The sequence below is a fragment of the Zalophus californianus genome, chromosome 4, assembly GCF_009762305.2.
Source record: "Zalophus californianus isolate mZalCal1 chromosome 4, mZalCal1.pri.v2, whole genome shotgun sequence".
In the NCBI taxonomy this organism is placed as follows: domain Eukaryota; kingdom Metazoa; phylum Chordata; class Mammalia; order Carnivora; family Otariidae; genus Zalophus; species Zalophus californianus.
In genome coordinates, this window is record NC_045598.1 from 100,529,165 (window position 1) to 100,547,017 (window position 17,853).

The 17,853-nt window shown below is 44.1% G+C and overlaps 1 protein-coding gene across 4 annotated transcripts in view; it reads right to left on the reverse strand.

Moving 5' to 3' along the window:
• The window catches only part of TBX15 (T-box transcription factor 15), a 179,279-nt gene that overhangs the window by 75,781 nt on the left and 85,645 nt on the right, over positions 1–17,853 (reverse strand). For 3 of the 4 annotated variants that reach the window (XM_027606773.2, XM_027607060.1, XM_027606842.2), the window contains exons 7-8: positions 15,702–15,799; positions 1,239–4,455 (exon numbers count right to left, since the gene is read on the reverse strand). In XM_027606773.2, coding sequence (XP_027462574.1) covers positions 3,671–4,455; positions 15,702–15,799 — 883 coding nt within the window. In that variant the 3' untranslated portion in view covers positions 1,239–3,670. Of the gene's footprint in view, positions 1–1,238; positions 4,456–15,701; positions 15,800–17,853 lie in introns of those variants that run through there. The other variant, XM_027607128.2, reaches the window with a different exon arrangement.

Genomic DNA, 17,853 nt, shown 5'->3' on the forward strand with positions numbered 1-17,853 from the left:
AATTAATTTACAATGAATCTGCCACAGAACGCCATATGAAGGATAATCTTTGTTCATTTGTGCCCATGAATTTGGAGTGAAAGATAATTCAGCCATGCAACTATTTTGCGCTATCCTTGGAAAATGGGCTTGGTCGACAAATTCAGCAATAAGAATGACTATGTATTGAGATTCTGTACTAGGCCACAAACTTCCCAAGGACGCAAAGAGGAACAAGATAGAATTTCCTCCAGAAACATGAGTAAGGGCGGAATAACTTTCTTATAGCTCTTTGTATGTAATCAGTGTGCCAATTATAAAGAATTTTCACCATTCCATTAAAGAGAATTGGGTAGAGCATATTCTTGAAAATTTTTTATCCAGTTTGTTAAAACAAATATTTTTATTACTTTCTCATTTATAGATAAAGACACATGCCATAATTGAGATGTAATTGACTTGGACTGCTCTAATTAATCCAAATAACAGAAATTTTCTGTACTTACCACTCATAAATGATTATTGAAATTCTTATCCTGTTAAGTGAAAACATGGAAATTTCTATGTAAAGTTTGCTCCCTGGCATATGATGATTATCTGTTACCTAAAACCTCAAACACTATCAGGCCAGTGCATAATATTTGGTATGCGGCTGAATCAGAAAGAAAAAAAACTATAAGCTTTATATGTAGTTGTTTTCAGTCTGCCGTTATGAAGCCAAAGGTTGACTGCAAGATTTCCACATAAATAGTGCCTTTTTAAGTGTTGAAACATGTCACACCTACAATCCATGGAGATGCTCATCAGCCGTTGTCCCAGCTATTTTGGCAACTATGTGATAGCTGATGGAATTAACCAGCATTTCAGTCTTTGAAGTTATCTATAAAACCAATGCAATGATTAAAGCCTTTGCTCCTCCAAACCAAGCTCCATTTCTGGTGAATGAGTGTCATAGTGGACAATCTGATCCCCCAAATCAAGCCCAGGTGAAGTGGGTCAGCGGGCTCCCAGTGTCACTGCCTACCAGGAAACCATCTAGGATAGAGGTCGAGCGGGAGATTTCAAGTTCTGGCTCTGCTGCTTCCCAGCCACTCTGAAGTACAGGCAGGTCACAGCCTTTACAATCCTCGTCTCCCATTTGCAAACCAATACTTCCTACCCTGTCCATCCCTCAATGCTTACTGTGAGGCTCAAATGAGCAAATATGGGAGGAAAAAAGAGAGACTATGAGAAAGTGCTTCTAAGTGGAACAGCCCAAGGCACTTTATTCGTCTAAGTCGTCATTTGGTACACAGCAATTCAAAATCACTCCTCCAGGGCTGTGGAGGTGCATTTAAAGGGGAGGGTATAAATGTCTGATCTAACAGCCTCAGAGGTGCACTCACCTCACTCCCTTAGGATGTAACTTCTTCCCTGATTGTCCGAGTACCTCACGGGACTTGAGGGACTGTGGGGGCTCTGGCAGCGGGACCCGGTGCTAACTGCACAGACCCGGAGCTCAAATGGCCAGCTCAATCCCTTGCTACCCGAGGGCCTGCATCAAGTACTTACTTCTTTTTAAAGCTTGTTTCCAGATCTCTGAAATGATCAAAATAACACCTACATCACAGAATTGTGGGGGGCTGAGATGAGATACGCATATAAAGAATGGTATAAGGCGCTGGGTACGGGGCCGGGATGGGGATCGCTGTTGGACTCGCTGGATTCTGCAGCTAGCATGAAAGCGAACATCCCACTAGAGTCAGACCTGATTTCAAGTCCTCGTTCCCTCTCTGACCAGCTCTTCGATCCCAGAGAATCCACTCAACCTCTCTGGAGCTCAGTTACTAATCAAATTGAGGATGGAGAAATCTCCTTCACGAGGTCTGCATAAAGATCATGCCAAGCAGCATAGACCAGAGCACTGTGCTCATTGTAAAGCACAATGCAAATGCATACACTGCTATTTACTTTTTCCGTACAAACACGCTGTAATACAATTGCAAAGATTTTATTTAGCGGCTTTCTGTGCTTGGCACTTAGAAACAGAGTTCCGTGCATAAGGGCAAATTTTTTATACACCTTTACTTCATACATATTTTACATACCCTTTTTATTGCCCCCTTTTTTAATATTCATAATATTGGATTCCCCACTAGGCACATAAATACATTATCTACAACACCTCAAAACCAAAAATCTTAATAGTATTTGTATTATTTTACTTGGTATTATTTGCATTTCCACACCACTTAAAAAGTTTAGCTTGCACCAAACTTCATTTGTTTTCTTAACATTAAAGGATTTGAAGGGGAAAGGAAAGATGAAGGAAAAAACCCAAAACTTCAAAATGCAATAAACTATTTGATAAAAATGGAGATCTAAGGGCAGATGGAAGGATGGAGAAGGCCCATCTGCAATTCCCTGGGACGTGCCCGGATTTCTCCTGCCACAGGGGCTAAGGGGCAGGCGATCCAGGTCAGGTGTCTGGATCTGGCATGTGGAAGGCCAGGCCTCTATTTGTCACCTCTGCTCTTGGTATCATCTGTCGGGATTATAACACCCTTCCTTCTTCACACTCCTTCCTGTCCCCCTCCCCTGCCAGGCTGCATGCTCTGGAATGGGCACTGCCTACACAGGGCACCCCTCTTCTGGAGCACGGTGGTCAGAGCTGCGGGATCGAAGTGCATTCCTTGCCCAGGTCCCTGTCACCAGTGCCCTGACTCTGCACAGTGTCCCAGAGAGGTTTCCTCCTCGGTGATGCCACGATTCTTTCTAGAACCTGTAGGGGGGTGGGGGTGGAGAACCAAACCAAACCAATTTCCTCAGTGCATTACAACTCTCACCATTGCTCACACTTCCTCTCTCAGTCTCGCTCTCCGCCTCTCTCTTGCTCACTACTGCTTCTCTTCCTTTCTCCTTCGGCTGCTCTTACTCCCCTTTTCACAGGCACCCCCGGGAACATCAGCGATAGCACACCGAGTGAGGAGAGCCAAAGTTCAAAAGCAATCGTTTTCAGGAAGCCAAGTCCGGTTGTAGTGCTGATGTTTGTCAACCCTCATGGACCGGAAGGGGCTCCAGGATACACGGTTCATTCCAGAAACAGGGTAGGCTGCGGGGGAGAAATGTTGACTGCCACTGCTGGCCTAGTCCATCTAGTGTTGTACATAGACCCATTCTTGGTGAAAGCCCCCACCTGGGCCCCCCTCCACAGAGTTCACCCACTTCCAAGTCAGTGTGCATGTATGTCGGTGTGTGTAAGAGTTTGTGTGTGAATACATATGTGTGTATGCATGCACGTATGTATGTATGTAGGTAGGTATGCTTGTATAAGTAGGTCTGTATTCGTGTGGGGGGTAACTTTTCATGGCTGCTACATGCTAGCATCTCCCTTAACATTATTATAAAATGATTGTTCAGTTTCTTCAAAGGCCACTCTGGAGTAGACAATGCTTTATAAAACTAAGGTTTGGGAAGGCAGGAGAATGGCCACTGAGTCGGAGATGATTCTAAGGCAAGTATCCTTCAGTGGCTTAAATGTCTTTTGCTGTTCTTGGGTATGTGCTTTCCTCCTCCAGAAAAAAAAAAACAAAAAAAAAACACAGTTCCCATTTTTCAAAGGCTTGGGCTCCCAAAAAGGAGGATCTGCCCATGGAGACTCTGGGGCCCTGTGGGTGTAGGGCAGTAGGCTCCGTGGTGTTTGGACCGGCCATTAAACCATGTGCACGGACATCTGGGAGGAGGAGCCTGGAACCGCCCCATACTGCCGACCGTCACAGGTGTTAGTCGCCTGCTGGTTATTGGGCGAAGGGCTAATCATGTGCATGCTGTGCTCCATTCCCGTGGGCAGGTACTGCCTCTCTCCAAAGGCCCCATTGGAAGGAGAAGAACAGAGTAAAGTGCTTTGAGAGGCGCTCAGTTTTTCTGGGCTTGCAGCTAGCCGAGGAGAAGTGGGGAAATTGTATCCATAGAGATTGTAAGGGTTGTGGAGAGAGAAGGCGTTGTAGGAGCTCTGCTGCATGTGGCTGCCCCCAAACATATGTGGTGATGAGGAGCTGGAGGCCGCATTGCCTGCCTGCATGACATACTGGAACTGGGAAGTGGGGAAGGACCCCAGCTGGCCACCGTAGGCTTCCATCTTGCTGTTGCTAGGCAACGAGGGAGGAGTCGGTATTCCTGAGATCAGGGATGGAGTCCTCTGAGGCATGAAGGTTTCTGAGGGCTGAGTGGCTGAAGCAGTGCCACTCTGGAGCCTGTTGTAGCCACTGTCACTCAGCCCTGGGTAGCTCTGCAAGGCCGCCATGTTGCTTCGGGCACAGGGTGGATAATCAGAGAGGTTTAGATTGCACAGCTGGCTCTCTCGACAGCCCACATTGAAAGTGTTGGGAGCCAGATGAAATGTTGGAGGAGAACAGGATGGAGATAAAAGGTGAGAAGAAGCTGAAGGGGATGGTGTCCCAGTGCTGGAGGTGGTTGGGGAAGTGCCTGTGCTGCCCCCTGAAAAATAAAAGGTGAATACCATTGAGCCAGAGACCTTTTAAGAGAAGTCTGTGCAGGCCAGATGCAAGCCAGGCAGGAGGTGCCCTCAAATGTCCAAGATGGACTGAGTTTTACAGAACCATCGCTTTCTCTTAAATCAGCAGACTCATGTTAAGTGATTCTACCTGTGCACACATACAGAGGCACAGGCGTGCGCACACACACACACACACACACACCCCAAAAGAGAAGACAAAGAGGTGATACAAAAGAACGCTAAACTCTTGTTTCTGTATGGGTCTTCGAAGTCTTGTTTAAAAAGAAAAACTAAGCCCTCCAGTATTCACTTTGCCATTTCTCACCATCAAATTCACTTTCCAGTAAGACCTCTGATAATCACATTTAAAATCCACCAGCTCAACTTCCCCACATTGTCCGTGGAAATGCATTAGCTACATGCTGTCACCTGGGACTATGGCTGACCTTGCCATATTTAATCCTCCAGCTAAAAACACATCATACCAAATCTCAGGCCCTCACCCACAGAGGAAATGGGGTACTGGGGCAAGGTGCCAAATCAAGGTTAAGGCCTGGGAAGGCTGAGCAGGGGGCTCAGGTAGTAGGAGGTCAGGTATGGGACTGAAGTTCTGTCATATGAAAGATATTATGAGCACAACCAGACGAGTTAGGTTAGCATAAAGCAAAGCTAACCTGTAACTAAATCATTATCATTCAGAGGCTCTACTAATCTCCCTCTAGAAAAGCCTGTCCTCTGTCTCAGAGATTAGAACAAAGACTGTAAATGTAGTCTGCAGATTTGGGATATTTGTGAGGGCAAGAGTCCAGACAGGTCACAAAGTCAGGAGATCTTGGTTCTCACAGCTCTGCCACACAAATCCCCCATGTGGTCCTGGGCACATCACTTATCTTTTCTCAGTTTGTTTCTTTATCCAGAAGATGAGAAATTCAATTGGATCAGTAGCTCTCAAGCTAGGAGAAGCTACAAGCTTTAAGTTCCAGGATCCCACCTCAGACCAACTAAATGAGAATCAAAGGATTCTAATGTGCAGCCAGGGTTGAAAACCAGTGATACCACCCAAACTCCTTATTTCAAAGCACCCAGGAGAGTGATTCTTAAACTTTAAGGTGCATGAGGATCACCTGGAGAGCTTGTTAAAACAGATTGCTGACTCTACCCCCAGAATTTCTGATTCTACACATCTGGGGCAGGGCCCGAGAGTTTGCATTTCTGAGACTGATACTGCTTCATGGTCTGGAGACCACACTTGGGGTGAGAGGACCTCCAGGTCCCTTTCATCTCCTCAAGTTCCTGAAACTGTATTTGACAGAGTTGCTCCTCTGACGTGCAGATATTAGAACTGGATCGGGGGCTGATGCACCAACAGATGAAGAGCCAGTTCAACTCAACCTACTTCACATGTGTTCTCAGATAGTTTCAGAAGGCAAAAATGACCCTTCCAAGCCTCTCCTTTCCCAGGGCTACGAAGCAGCTGGGCAGGAGCCACTTTTTGCCTCGCCCACTGGCAGTCAAAGGCAGTGGTGAGTGCTTGGGCTGCCAGGCCTTTCATTTGAATTCCAGAATGGGAGGCTGCTCTGTCTTCCATAGGGACTCTCCCATGATGGAATTCCTCCTTTGGGGCAAGGTTGGGAGCTTCCCAGAGTTGTTGATGAGAGCTCTAATTCCCCCAAGGAGCACGGTACCCTTAGGTCATCCACAACTCTTGTGAGGATTCTTAGAACCTGAGCTGCCATAAAAGGATAAAGGACATTTTAAGTGGAAAGGAGCAGGAATAAGGTTTTTATCAGTGAGAGAAATGTGAAGAAAACTGGCAGGCTTCCAGAGATATTGGGATACAGAGAAACCATCCACAGGGTGACAGGGAGGAGGGTCCAAATGTGCAAATTGAGAGGCAGATAACTCAAAGAGAAACCCAAAGTTCATTTTTAGCCTCAGCCTAGATCCACAAATATGGTAGTGGTATTGACTGTGGAAGTTCAAATTTAGCGTGTTAATAGTTTCTTTGGAGTTGAGTTTTTATAAAACCCAGCTAATATCATCTCTTCCTTGGTCAAAAGAATTTCCCCAATGAACTTCCAAAATAGAACAATAAACAGTTGCTGATTTTAGAGTCATTTCAGGAAATTCTCCTTCCCGTTTCTTCTTCATGCCTTAAATTCCTTTAAGAGAGGTAAAAAGATTTCTATACCACAAATTGAGATAAGGCCAATATCATATATACCACCGAGAGAAGTAAGCCAGCAGCTGACCGTGGTAGGAAGAGCACGCAGGCTAATTCTAGGTCCACTGGCCTCCATCCAGCTCATGATCACAGGTAATGTGGGCTACCTCTTCATTCTCCTCCTCTGTGAAAGAGGGTCTCGAACGACAGGCTTCCGTTTCTGTCCTTCTCAGAATTCTATTGGCGTCTGAGGATTAAATTTATGCTGAAGTGTGAATGGCCAATAGCAAGGACTTTTCAAGGAGCCATTTTAATATAAAGAAGGAGTCTGAAAGGGCACGGCTGAGAAGGATGAGGAAGAATATCTCCGACTACTTGTTTCTGGACCCCTGAGTGGCCTAGACTACACAGCCTTCCAGGAAATTCAGAGATTCATGCTCTGCAACTGGCACTCTACACATTTCCCTCCTCTTGCACCCTCAACGCTATGAGCTTCAGGGAAATAAGTGCTATGGCACAAATGGAGAAACCTGACTCCAGCTGTAAAGAGATTTGTGTTTTATGGGAAATGTATCTGATCTCCTCTCTTTGAAAGTCCGCCCTTGCTCCTCCCCGCCGAGATCTGGTGTTTATGTGGTCCCCAAAGAGACACCCCCGTTCAGCACACTGCACTGTCCTGTTCTAGGGAGGCTCCATCAGCCCTGGCCCCGACCTTGCAGCAGGAAGTGCATGATGGAGCAGATGACTTTTTACAACTCTAAATGGTTTTCTCAGATGGCCCAAGATGGAACGAATGGTACTGATTTAAGGCCACAATTGGTTTCACTACAAAAAAATAAGAAGGGAACTATTAACAAGTTACAGGGATTTCTGTTGAGCAGATGAGAGAGGTCCATGTTAAAAAGTGTGTAGTCAGCTTGCTCTGGCTTTTAAATGACACTCACTGGAAATGAGACTTGGTGGCCTGCTGCGTTTCAGGGGGTGGGAGCCCCCACATGAACTAGTGTTTGAAGAAATGCTCTTATGCACTTCAAGTACTTGATTCAAATAATAGCTGTTTTTCAAGGTCCACATAGAGGAGGCTATGGTACTCATTTTGCAGAGAAGCAAACCAAGATACTGAAAAGTCTTACTCTCTTATGATCTCTCAGCTTGGCGGCTGTTAAACAAGAATGGGAGTACCAGCCAAGTGCTAAATAAGCCTAAGGAGGCAGGCTGCCCTCCCTGTGCTTTTCAACACTGGGCTGCCTTGAGGCCTTGCATCACAGAAGAGCTAGGGCAGAGTGGGAGGCCTGGCCACACTGCTACAGAGGGGTCCGAGCTGCCTCTCAAAGGAAAAGCCTACCTCCCTTTTTTGCATAACATTCTACCTCATCCCTTCTGTGTTGCCAAGTTCTGAGTGCTCTGAGGGTCTTGATTTAAACCTTAGATAGATGAGCACGGACTGTAGAGTTTTGGATTCCCCGGCTCTCTTACTGAGTATAGGATCTTGCAAGTGAGCCTCTCTATGTAAGTAGAATTTCAAGTGTCTACCTTTGTAGGGATATTTTGAGAAACAGATGAAATAACATATAATACAAAGCACATTTAACATTTGTCAATGTTAAATACATTGTAAATATTGTTTCCTCTCCTCTTCCCCTGTATAAGTGGAGAAGGAGGGAAGGAAGGAGAAAGGAATCCTAGGACATTAGGGGTCTGATGGAGAAGCTCTCAGGTGTTGGCTTCTGTCCATGGAGCTGAGCATCTTGGCCTCCCCACACACTGGTGAGCATATGTCACAGCTAGATGCCTGGATGTAACAGGCTGGAGGAGCCTCCATGGCTGTGAATGATAGAGCGCTGGGCCCTTGACCACTTATGGGCCCATTAAGCCATCTTCCCAAAAGCTAAGCCAACTCTGTTTCCTCTCTGGACTATCTTTCCCTCTCCCCTCACCCTTGCCCAGAATGGAAATTCGATGCCCCATGTCTCTATGTCTTCTCAAACCAAGCAAGTGGAATTGAACACAAATAGGCAGGTTGGTGTCTTTCCCACTGTCCTCAGAGGTCTTAATCCACTTCTGAGAGGTGAGTTAAAATGTAATGCCCTAAGTAGCTGAAAACTCTCTGGTATTCCAGGACCAATTCCCTGTCCACCCCACCTCCCTGCATCCTGTTTTACCCATGGACCCAAGTGAGGAGGTACTCATTGAAATTCATATTCAACATTAGCCTGTTCCAATATTCAAGGCTCACGGCCGAACTAACCAAGAAGAATACATGTTTAGCAGGGTTTCCATATGAGGACAATAACCTAGAATATACTTGTATACCATGAAGACAAGTTAAATGTGACCATGAAAATCCTGAATACCAAACCTGCTGACTTCTGCATCTTTAAATTGATCACTTCCAGACTGTAATGTGAAGGCTTTCACATACAGTTTCCTTTTGGGTTTATTTTGTTGTGCTTTATTCCCCTCCCCCTCAAAATTGAAAAACAGTAAAAACAATACCCCATTTGGGCTAGCAAAGAATAAATTTCCATGTAATTACTTGGTTCCATCAGCCAGACTCTTCTCTCATATAACTTGGTGGCATGTGTCCCTGAAGAATATGGAATCACTGTGTCCCTGAGCAGCCTTCTTTGAGGCTTTCAAACAGATAAAAGGTAAAATGTCAGCACCCTATGGACTCAACCCAGCGAACAAACCCAGAGGCCATAACGTCAATGGTCATGATCACAGCCCTGTCCATCCCCACTAAGGAATTACCCTTAGTTGAAATGAGTACCCTTCTTAAAATGCAGATGTGTAACGTTACAGTGCTAATGAGAATTGTGTGGTTTCAATCTTAGAAAGACTCCTAATGCATCCTTCTCCATAAAGTTTAAAGATATACATGGATCCTTTTAAAATAGCTTTTAATATATTCACCCAATTCTCATTTTTCTCCTTGGTCCTCTGGGTTCTGAGCCTCTGTGCTTCCTGGATGGCCCTGTTTCACACCTGCCACACTGCCCCAGGTGGGCTAGCCCCGTATTTTCCCCTTTCATTAACTGGGTTGTTTTCTCTGCTACTTGCTTTACTGCCTGCCCTGCTGTCCTGTACACACCAGTTGTGATTGCCATTTAGGGCTGATCTGCCTCTCTTCTGGCCACAGTACCCAACTTCCCACTGAGAAGCCTCCGCCCCACTCTCAGCCCTTCGCCCCTACCACCAGGGAAGGCAGGTGACTAAGGGCTGAATGGTCCAAGCATCATATTCCCTGGCCCCCACCACAGTAATTGGTAACACAATTAGAGTCAGTGAGACTCAGGGAGATTTTGCTAAAAAAAACTTAAGAGGGGCACATGACCCTTCCCATCAGATTTAAACTTAAGAAGATGGAGGTCTAGGGCTGTTGACAGCTATGTTACCACCATGGGGGTTGGGGGTGGGGCCTGAGAATGAAGTCAAGTGGGAGCCTGGAGCAGGGTGGTAGCAAGGGAGACTAGAGGTGTGGATGGATTCCAGAACTTGGTTGGCTATGGTGGGTAGGGAGGGAAGGAAACACCCAGGATGGTGAGTGGATAGTGGTGTCCTTCCCCCAGGGAAGGGCACCAAGTCTGTGAGGTAAATCGTGGACTCAACTTTGGACACACTGAGCATAAGGGACTTTGGGACAACATAGAATATGTCACCAATAACTGTTTGTTTTAGTGGACTGAATTGAGATGCCTTCCAGTCCCTGTCATGAGCTGCTCACAGGCATCAGTCCAGATCTCAGTGATAAATGAGATCTGCTTAAGTGGCTATCTCTGAATTGTAGTTCAGACATGCTGTCCCTTGAACTGTCCTCTTTATCTTTTACTGGTATGAATTTCTCAGCATCTAATCCCTTTCAAGGGCCAACCTTGTAATTATAATTTGTAATTATTACAAATCAATCCTATAAAAAGCCCAACACTGACAGAGATGCTCATCATCCTTTTAACTGCCTGACAAGCATTAAAAAGCCCCAGTGGTGTTGAAATCCCTCTAGTTTTGGCTGCTACCAGTTGAGGAGAAGGGAGGGTTTCTGTAAATGACAGGTCTCCTTACTTCCATAGATGGAGATTTCCTGCCAGCTCTGGTGTCACTGGTCCAGGATGGTTCCTTATAGTACAACCATCGTCAGAACCTATGGAGATGGATGGTGCTCACAGAAGCTCCCTCAGTTTGGGCCAAACAAGTAGCTCTACAGTATATATCATCAGAACAACAGAACTGCACTTGGCCATAACTGGCCTGGGCTCTTATTTCTTTTTTCTTCTCCATTTGCATTGCCTCAGTCAACATCCCCCAAGCAGCACTTACGTGGTTAGTTCGTTTTGTCCCCGCCACTAGCAGTGTTCAGGCAGAAGCCACTCTGGAAACATAATCCCTATCTCCAGACTCTCCAAACGTATAAACTCCCTTGCCAATTCTCAACGAAGAGGTCTGAAGGTAAGACCAGACACTTGACTTGATAAAAATAAAATACTGACCTATTTAGAGTTAATGCTCAAGTTGTTGACAAGAAAATATCAAGAGTAAGAGTAAACTTAAAAAAAAAAATGTTGTGGCGAATTAAAGCTCTAGTAAGTAGGAATGAAGAAAGCAAATGTGGTCTGGGTGGAAAGGCAAGTGCCCCGTCAAGATGGAGATCCACTTGGGAATCCTCAACTCACTTCTGCCACCGCTTAGCTGCAGACGTGTGAGCAGACTGCTCTGTGCCTTGGTTTCTTCTTGTGTGAAAGGCAGAGGAGGATGAATCCCGTACAAATTCTCCATCGGAGAAAACAACCATACAGACCACCCATTCAATATAATTTCTAAAATAGAAAGATCTGAGGTTTGGCAAAACGGTGGCTAATTCAACTAAGGTGCTTTCCTTGAAATTTTATCAACAAATGGGTCTTCATGAAAGAGAAATAAAAATGACAGCAAGGGTGGAATGAAAAAAGCAGCATCCTAACCTCACTCAGACAGAAGAGTGGATCCAGCCTCCAGCAGCAGCAGCAGCAGGAGCACAAAACTGGCCCAGGGCTGCAGATGTGACATGCCAGATACTCATGTGTTTGAAGCAGTGAGGTTATATGGACCCTGGGTGAGTCAATCATTATGTGGAGCTTAATTGTGCCAATGCTCCCAATACTCTCTTCACCAAAAGGGAATTACTACAAAACTCAGTCAGCCACTGAAGTTTCCACTAGAAGTTCAACACTCTCTACTTCTTCTAAGACACAAAACAGTTCAACAGAGATGGCTCTGTCTCTTTTCTTCATTTTATGAGTGATAGTGTCCATAGTTACTGGAACTCTCAGTTCTTAAGGGAAGAGGGAGTGGATGTTGTTTCTTTTACATCCTTTGTTAACGTCAAGAAACCAAGCCACGTATTGTTTAATAATGAGAATCTGGATCAAGTTCACTATATAGTGCAAAAATGTACTCCAATTAAACAATTTAATAGAATTTTGGCTTTTCCTCTAGCCCCAATCCCACTACCATATGTATCCAATAATTCCAAGTTCATCCCCACACACACACTAAAATGGAGTCACTAAATAAGTGTGACATTTTGCTTCGAAAGTTCAGTTTCTCCAATCAACAAAACTAAAAGCCAGCCTATGGAATGGGAGAAGATACTTGGAAAATGACATATCTGATAAAGGGTTAGTATCCAAAATCCATAAAGAACTTACCAAACTCAACACCCAAAAAACAAATAATGCAGTTAAGAAATGGGCAGAAGTCATGAATAGACAGTTTTCTAAAGAAGACATCCAGGTGGTCAACAGACACATGAAAAAATGCTCAACATCACTCATCATCAGGGAAATAACAAATCAAAACTATGATGAGATACCACCTCATACCTGTCAGAGTGGTTAAAATCAACAACACAAGAAACAACAAGTGTTGGTAAGGATGCAAAGAAAGCGGAACCCTCCTGCCTTGTTGGTGGGAATGCAAACTGGTGCAGCCACTCTGGGGAACAGTTTGGAGGTTCCCCAAAATGTTACAAATGGAACTATCCTAAGAACCAACAAATGCACTACTGGGAATTTACCCAAAGGATATGAAAATACAGATTTGAAGACGTACATGCACCCCAAAGTTTATAGCAGCATTATCAACAATAGCCAAACTATGGAGTGTCCAAATGTCCATCGATTGATGACTGGATAAAGAAGATACCATACACACACAGACACACACACACACACACACACACACACACACACACACACACACAGAGGAATATTACTCAGCCATCAAAAAGAATGAAATCTTGCCATTTGCAATGATGTGGATGGAGCTAGAGAGTATTATAGTAAGTGAAATAAGTCATTCAGAAAAAAGACAAAGACCATATGATCTCACTCATATGTGGAATTTAAGAAAGAAAACAGATGAACATATGGAAAGCAGGAAAAGCAAAAATAAAAAAAAAAAAAGAGAGAGGGAAACAAACCATAAGAGACTCTTACCAATAGAGAATAAACTGAGGGTTGATGGAGGGAGATGGGTGGGGTGAAGGGCTAGGTAGGTGATGGATATTAAGGAGGGCATTTGTTGTGATGAGCACAGGGTGTTTTGTATATAAGTGGTGAATCACTGAATTCTACTCCAGAAACCAATATTGCACGGTATGCTCACTAACTAAAATTTAAATTAAAAAAAATTAAAAATAGGGGTGCCTGGGTGGCTCAGTCAGTTAAGTATCTGCCTTCAGCTCAGGTCATGATCGCTGAAAGCCCCTCGAGTTCCTCTCTCAACAGGAAGTCTGCTTCTCCCTCTCCCCCTCTCTCTGCCCCTCCCCTGCTCGTGCTCTCTTTCTCTCTAAATAAATAAATAAATTAATTAATTAATTAATTAATTAAATATTTTAAGAAATTAAAAACAAAAATAAAAAAGAAATAATTTTTAAAATACAAGAAAAGAAATTAAAAAATTTTAAAAAGAAAGAAAGCTCAGTTTCTCTTAAACCACTGTTTTCTAAGAGTCAATACCTGCTCAACCACCCCACATGCTGGTGAAATGCAGACTGTCAACCCCAATCATCACTCCACATCCATATCCACACACATACCAGGTGGTTGTGCTCCAGGCCCGTGTGTCAGTGACCCTGCCTACCTCCTTTCATTAGGTACTTCCTGGCTGCCAGGCCCAGTGACAGTTCTCGAGAGCACAGCAGTGAACACAATGTCTCCACCAATGCCTGCTCTCAGGAACTGGCAATATCTCTGCCAAAACCTTCTCACACCAGCCTCCATGATACAAAATGCCTGATTAGCTCAAGCTTGGACAGTCAGCGAGTAAAGCAAGGGCAGAGAAGCAAGAAGCCACCTCAGAAATAAACAGGATCAAGTGTCTTTGCATGAAAATGACCCATTTTTCATTTATGAAGCATGTTTATATACATGACCACAAGAAAAGTTACCCTTCTTTGGCAGGTGAGGAAACAGACTCACTAGAAGCCAAGGTTATATAGAGAGTTAGTGGCCATCAAAGATGAAGGCCCAGATCTCCCAACTGTCATAACACCTCTGCCTCTTAAGGGCCATGAGGCCTCAGAGCAAAAGCAGCACCCTGAATATGTACTGAGCCTGCTTCTCTCACAGAATTATGAGGAGAAAGTTGGCTTCATGCAGAGGGCTTCCATTTCTCGGCCATTTATTGAGAAAACACAGAAGGAAATTCTGCATCACTTGTCTCACCAGATCCCTATGAAGATGTTGGTCTAATCATGCTTTAAATAGTTAATCATCAGAAAGGCAGTATCTCTTGTCCCTGAGGCATCTTCCTCTCAGGTATCCATATACAGGGACATGAGGGAATGGAGATGGTGGTGGTCATGATGGTGATGACAATGATCATCACCGCCACCATGATTGCTAGCATGTAGTGCATGCCTATATGTTTTTAAATGCACTGTCTCATTTAATCCTCACAAGAATTCTACTATATTCTTCCATTCTGCAGATGAGAAAACTAAGTGTCAGAAAGGATGGGAGACTTGGCCAAGGTCACAAAGCTAGGAAGGAGCAGTGATAAGAGCCTAACCCAAGTGGTCTGCCCCCAGCCCCTATCCTTTTAATCACCTTCTTCATCTTAAAACCTGAGAGACTTCAATAATTTAGATTACAAAACCTAATTTAGTGTGAAAACTACCAGAAGCTCCTCTGGGACGGGAATGTAATATAATGTATTATCAAGTCCTAGAAGGGTTTCCCATATGGCAGAGCCACAATTTCAAAACTTAGGGTTCCATTAATGGCAGCCGTGTGACAGAACAGAGTAAACTCTGTCTGTAATTTTGACCAGTGTCACTTTGGGGTGGGAGGAGGTTGGAGAGGGAGACTCATAAAGTGTCTGACACTCTGGGAAGCTTCCCGAGGCGAAGAGGTCCTGCCCTGGGAAGAGCCACTGACTGAGGAAAAGAGTTGAGGTCAGCCCACGAGCCATTTGTGCTAAGGCCACAGGCTTCCCACCCTGAGCTGCCAGAGAAGGGAGAAACTGGAAGTAAAGCACAAAGCAGTGCAAGGAAAATGTTCACCCGGCCCATCAACTTGAGATAGGTGTTGTGCCTGTCCAGGTGTTCAGCCAAAAAGGAGGGAGCCCAAGTTGCAAAATTCAGATGGGCTTGCAGTGGTCCCCTCCTCACTCTCAGATCTAAGCAATTCATTCCCATTGTTCAAACAGTTTTTTTTCTCCTCTACAAAACCAGAATAAGAAAACTGATAAGGCTTCCATAAGGAATAAATGAAATTATCATGAAGTAGTTCTTCAAATACCAAGGGCTATGTGAATGCTTAGGCATAGAAATAATTTCACCCCCATCATAATCATGAACATAACCTTGCTTTTTGGAAGGGGGAGAGGATGCTGCATCTGGAGCTGGCTTGTTTGCACAAGTGGTTATGCTTTGGTTATTTACAGAGCTACCAAGTACTCTTCCTTCGAGAAGAATCGGTGTAACCCATGGCTTGGCTTGGGGCCAGATGTGCTGTATTCAGTTCCACTCCCACTCTCTCCCCGGCACTATCACTAAGAAGAGGCCACAGCCCAGGGTGTTACCTTGCTGCTTTTGCATGGTGGTGAAATCCTCAAAGGTGAGTGTGCGCACAGGGGGTCTCCAGAACGCATAAGTCTCCATGATGGCTTCCAGTCCGGTTCTGCAGAGAGAAAAGCCAAAAAAGGAAATTATAAATCATGCCAAGAAGTGCACTGACTTTTTAAAGATCCTGCAGTGGTTTGTCTGACAAGTGGTATATACATAGGATTGAGAGACATCACCCCCCTCACCACCCGGGAAATTAGTCTAGAAGAGCACAAGGAACAGATAACACTGAAACGCATAAGGAAGAAGAAATTAACCCAATTCAGATTATGTGCAAGCAAGTCATAACTATGATGGAATTTTACTCTGAGCTTTCTTCAAAGGAGGTCCGGTCTGCATGAAAAAACTATGAATTTTTAAAGGTCAAGGTCACTAATATCATGACCAGAGTTGAGCCGAGAGTGGCACTGACTGTTTCTCAAGCACAGGACAATATCATCATCATTACCGCAGTACATGGACACAGCCTGCCCCAGAGTCAACTCTACCAGTGGGGATGTGGAGTCCAGGGAACTGTCAATTCACTTAAATCAACAGAGACAAGTAGGGCAATAGAAACAAAAGGAGAAGTAAGCAAGCAAATACACTTGAGTTTCTGCCACAACAAAAAATGCCCACCTGAAGGCAAAGAAAGGGTTTGGTCCCAGAAATTATACCTCATGCAAAAAGGCCAATACATTTCTCTAAATACTAATCTGTATTTTATAATCTAATAACCAAGCTGGTGTTTGAGGGTCACATACATGAGACCGTTGGACCTCAGGAAACATCCAATATTTTACAAATACATTAAGGCTTCTGTTTCATTGATACTGGAGGTTCCATTAATTAAAATATGCACACACTGCCTACCTTACCCTTCAATAAATTCTCTCTATCATATATATGAGGTACTGATGGACATCAATTCAACGTAACTATCCAAGTTATGTCGGTCATATTCTTGCTGGTATTCCATATCCTCAAAACAGAGTATTGGTTGGGGCTTCATTTAAAGTTTGAACTTTTAACTTTGTTAAAGCTTCTGATTATTGACTTTTCTTTAAAACTAACTGCTTCACTTCTATCTAAGTGGAAGGAGCAGAAGTACAGGGACTATGGACAAGGAGGGTAGAGAAGAGTAGGTGGCATTGTCCTTTCATTGCAAAGTTACTAGAAGGTAACATGGCGTCCCTTCCTGCAAAAGACAAGCATTCCCTCTTGAGATGAAACTTATGGTGCCTGTCTTCCTCCCTAGGCAATACACTTCCAGAGTTCTCTTCAGTCCTGCAGACCAAGAATAAAGTGAGAAGCTATATTTTAAGCGAGAACAAATATCCTTTCCTTACAAATGACTAGAAGACACCTTGAGGTTCTTCTCAGATGAGCTGCTGCTGTTTGTGTTGGAAAATTTCCTCTCTGAACAGGCTTTACTTGCACAGTTAACTTTCTAAAGTCTTCCCTGGAATCTTGGAGGCTTTAAATACACCAATGTTGGCAAATCAAACTCTGTATTTTTAGAAGAGATTGAGAAGAGAGGGTGTTGCATGGTGTTTATTAGCTGTTAATCTGTTAAAAGTAGGAATAGAAGACATGTCCACATAGTCACCTACATTAAGGCTGAATACAGTACATGGAACTATTTGTGGAGAGAAAGAGTCCAGGCAATTAGGGAGTTCAGAATAATAAGAGGATAGGCAGATAAAGCCATGCCGAGCTTTGATGCATATAAGAAAGAGATAGGTCAGGCATGGATCTCACTGCTTTGTTCTGGAATGTTGGCCACCCATCAGAACATCTTAGGATTCCCTGTAATAGCACAGGAGGCTCACTGCAGATGGCAAGCCCTTTGTGGTTTCACCTTCTATTCCATTTTTCCCAGGAACATTGTACCAACGAGGGACAAAATATTAGCTCAAGGACAAAGAACAGTCCTTCTCATTTCACAATAAAGTGACAGATGACTGTGAAGTAACAGTTACACACTGATATACTGCCCATGTCATATTTATTCAGGAAATAGAAAAACTTTGATTTCATCTTCCTAACAGGCAAAAAGACTGTGGCAAAGGCATTCATAATTTTATTTAAGCCGTCAACACTATATAGGACAGTGACCATTTACCCATC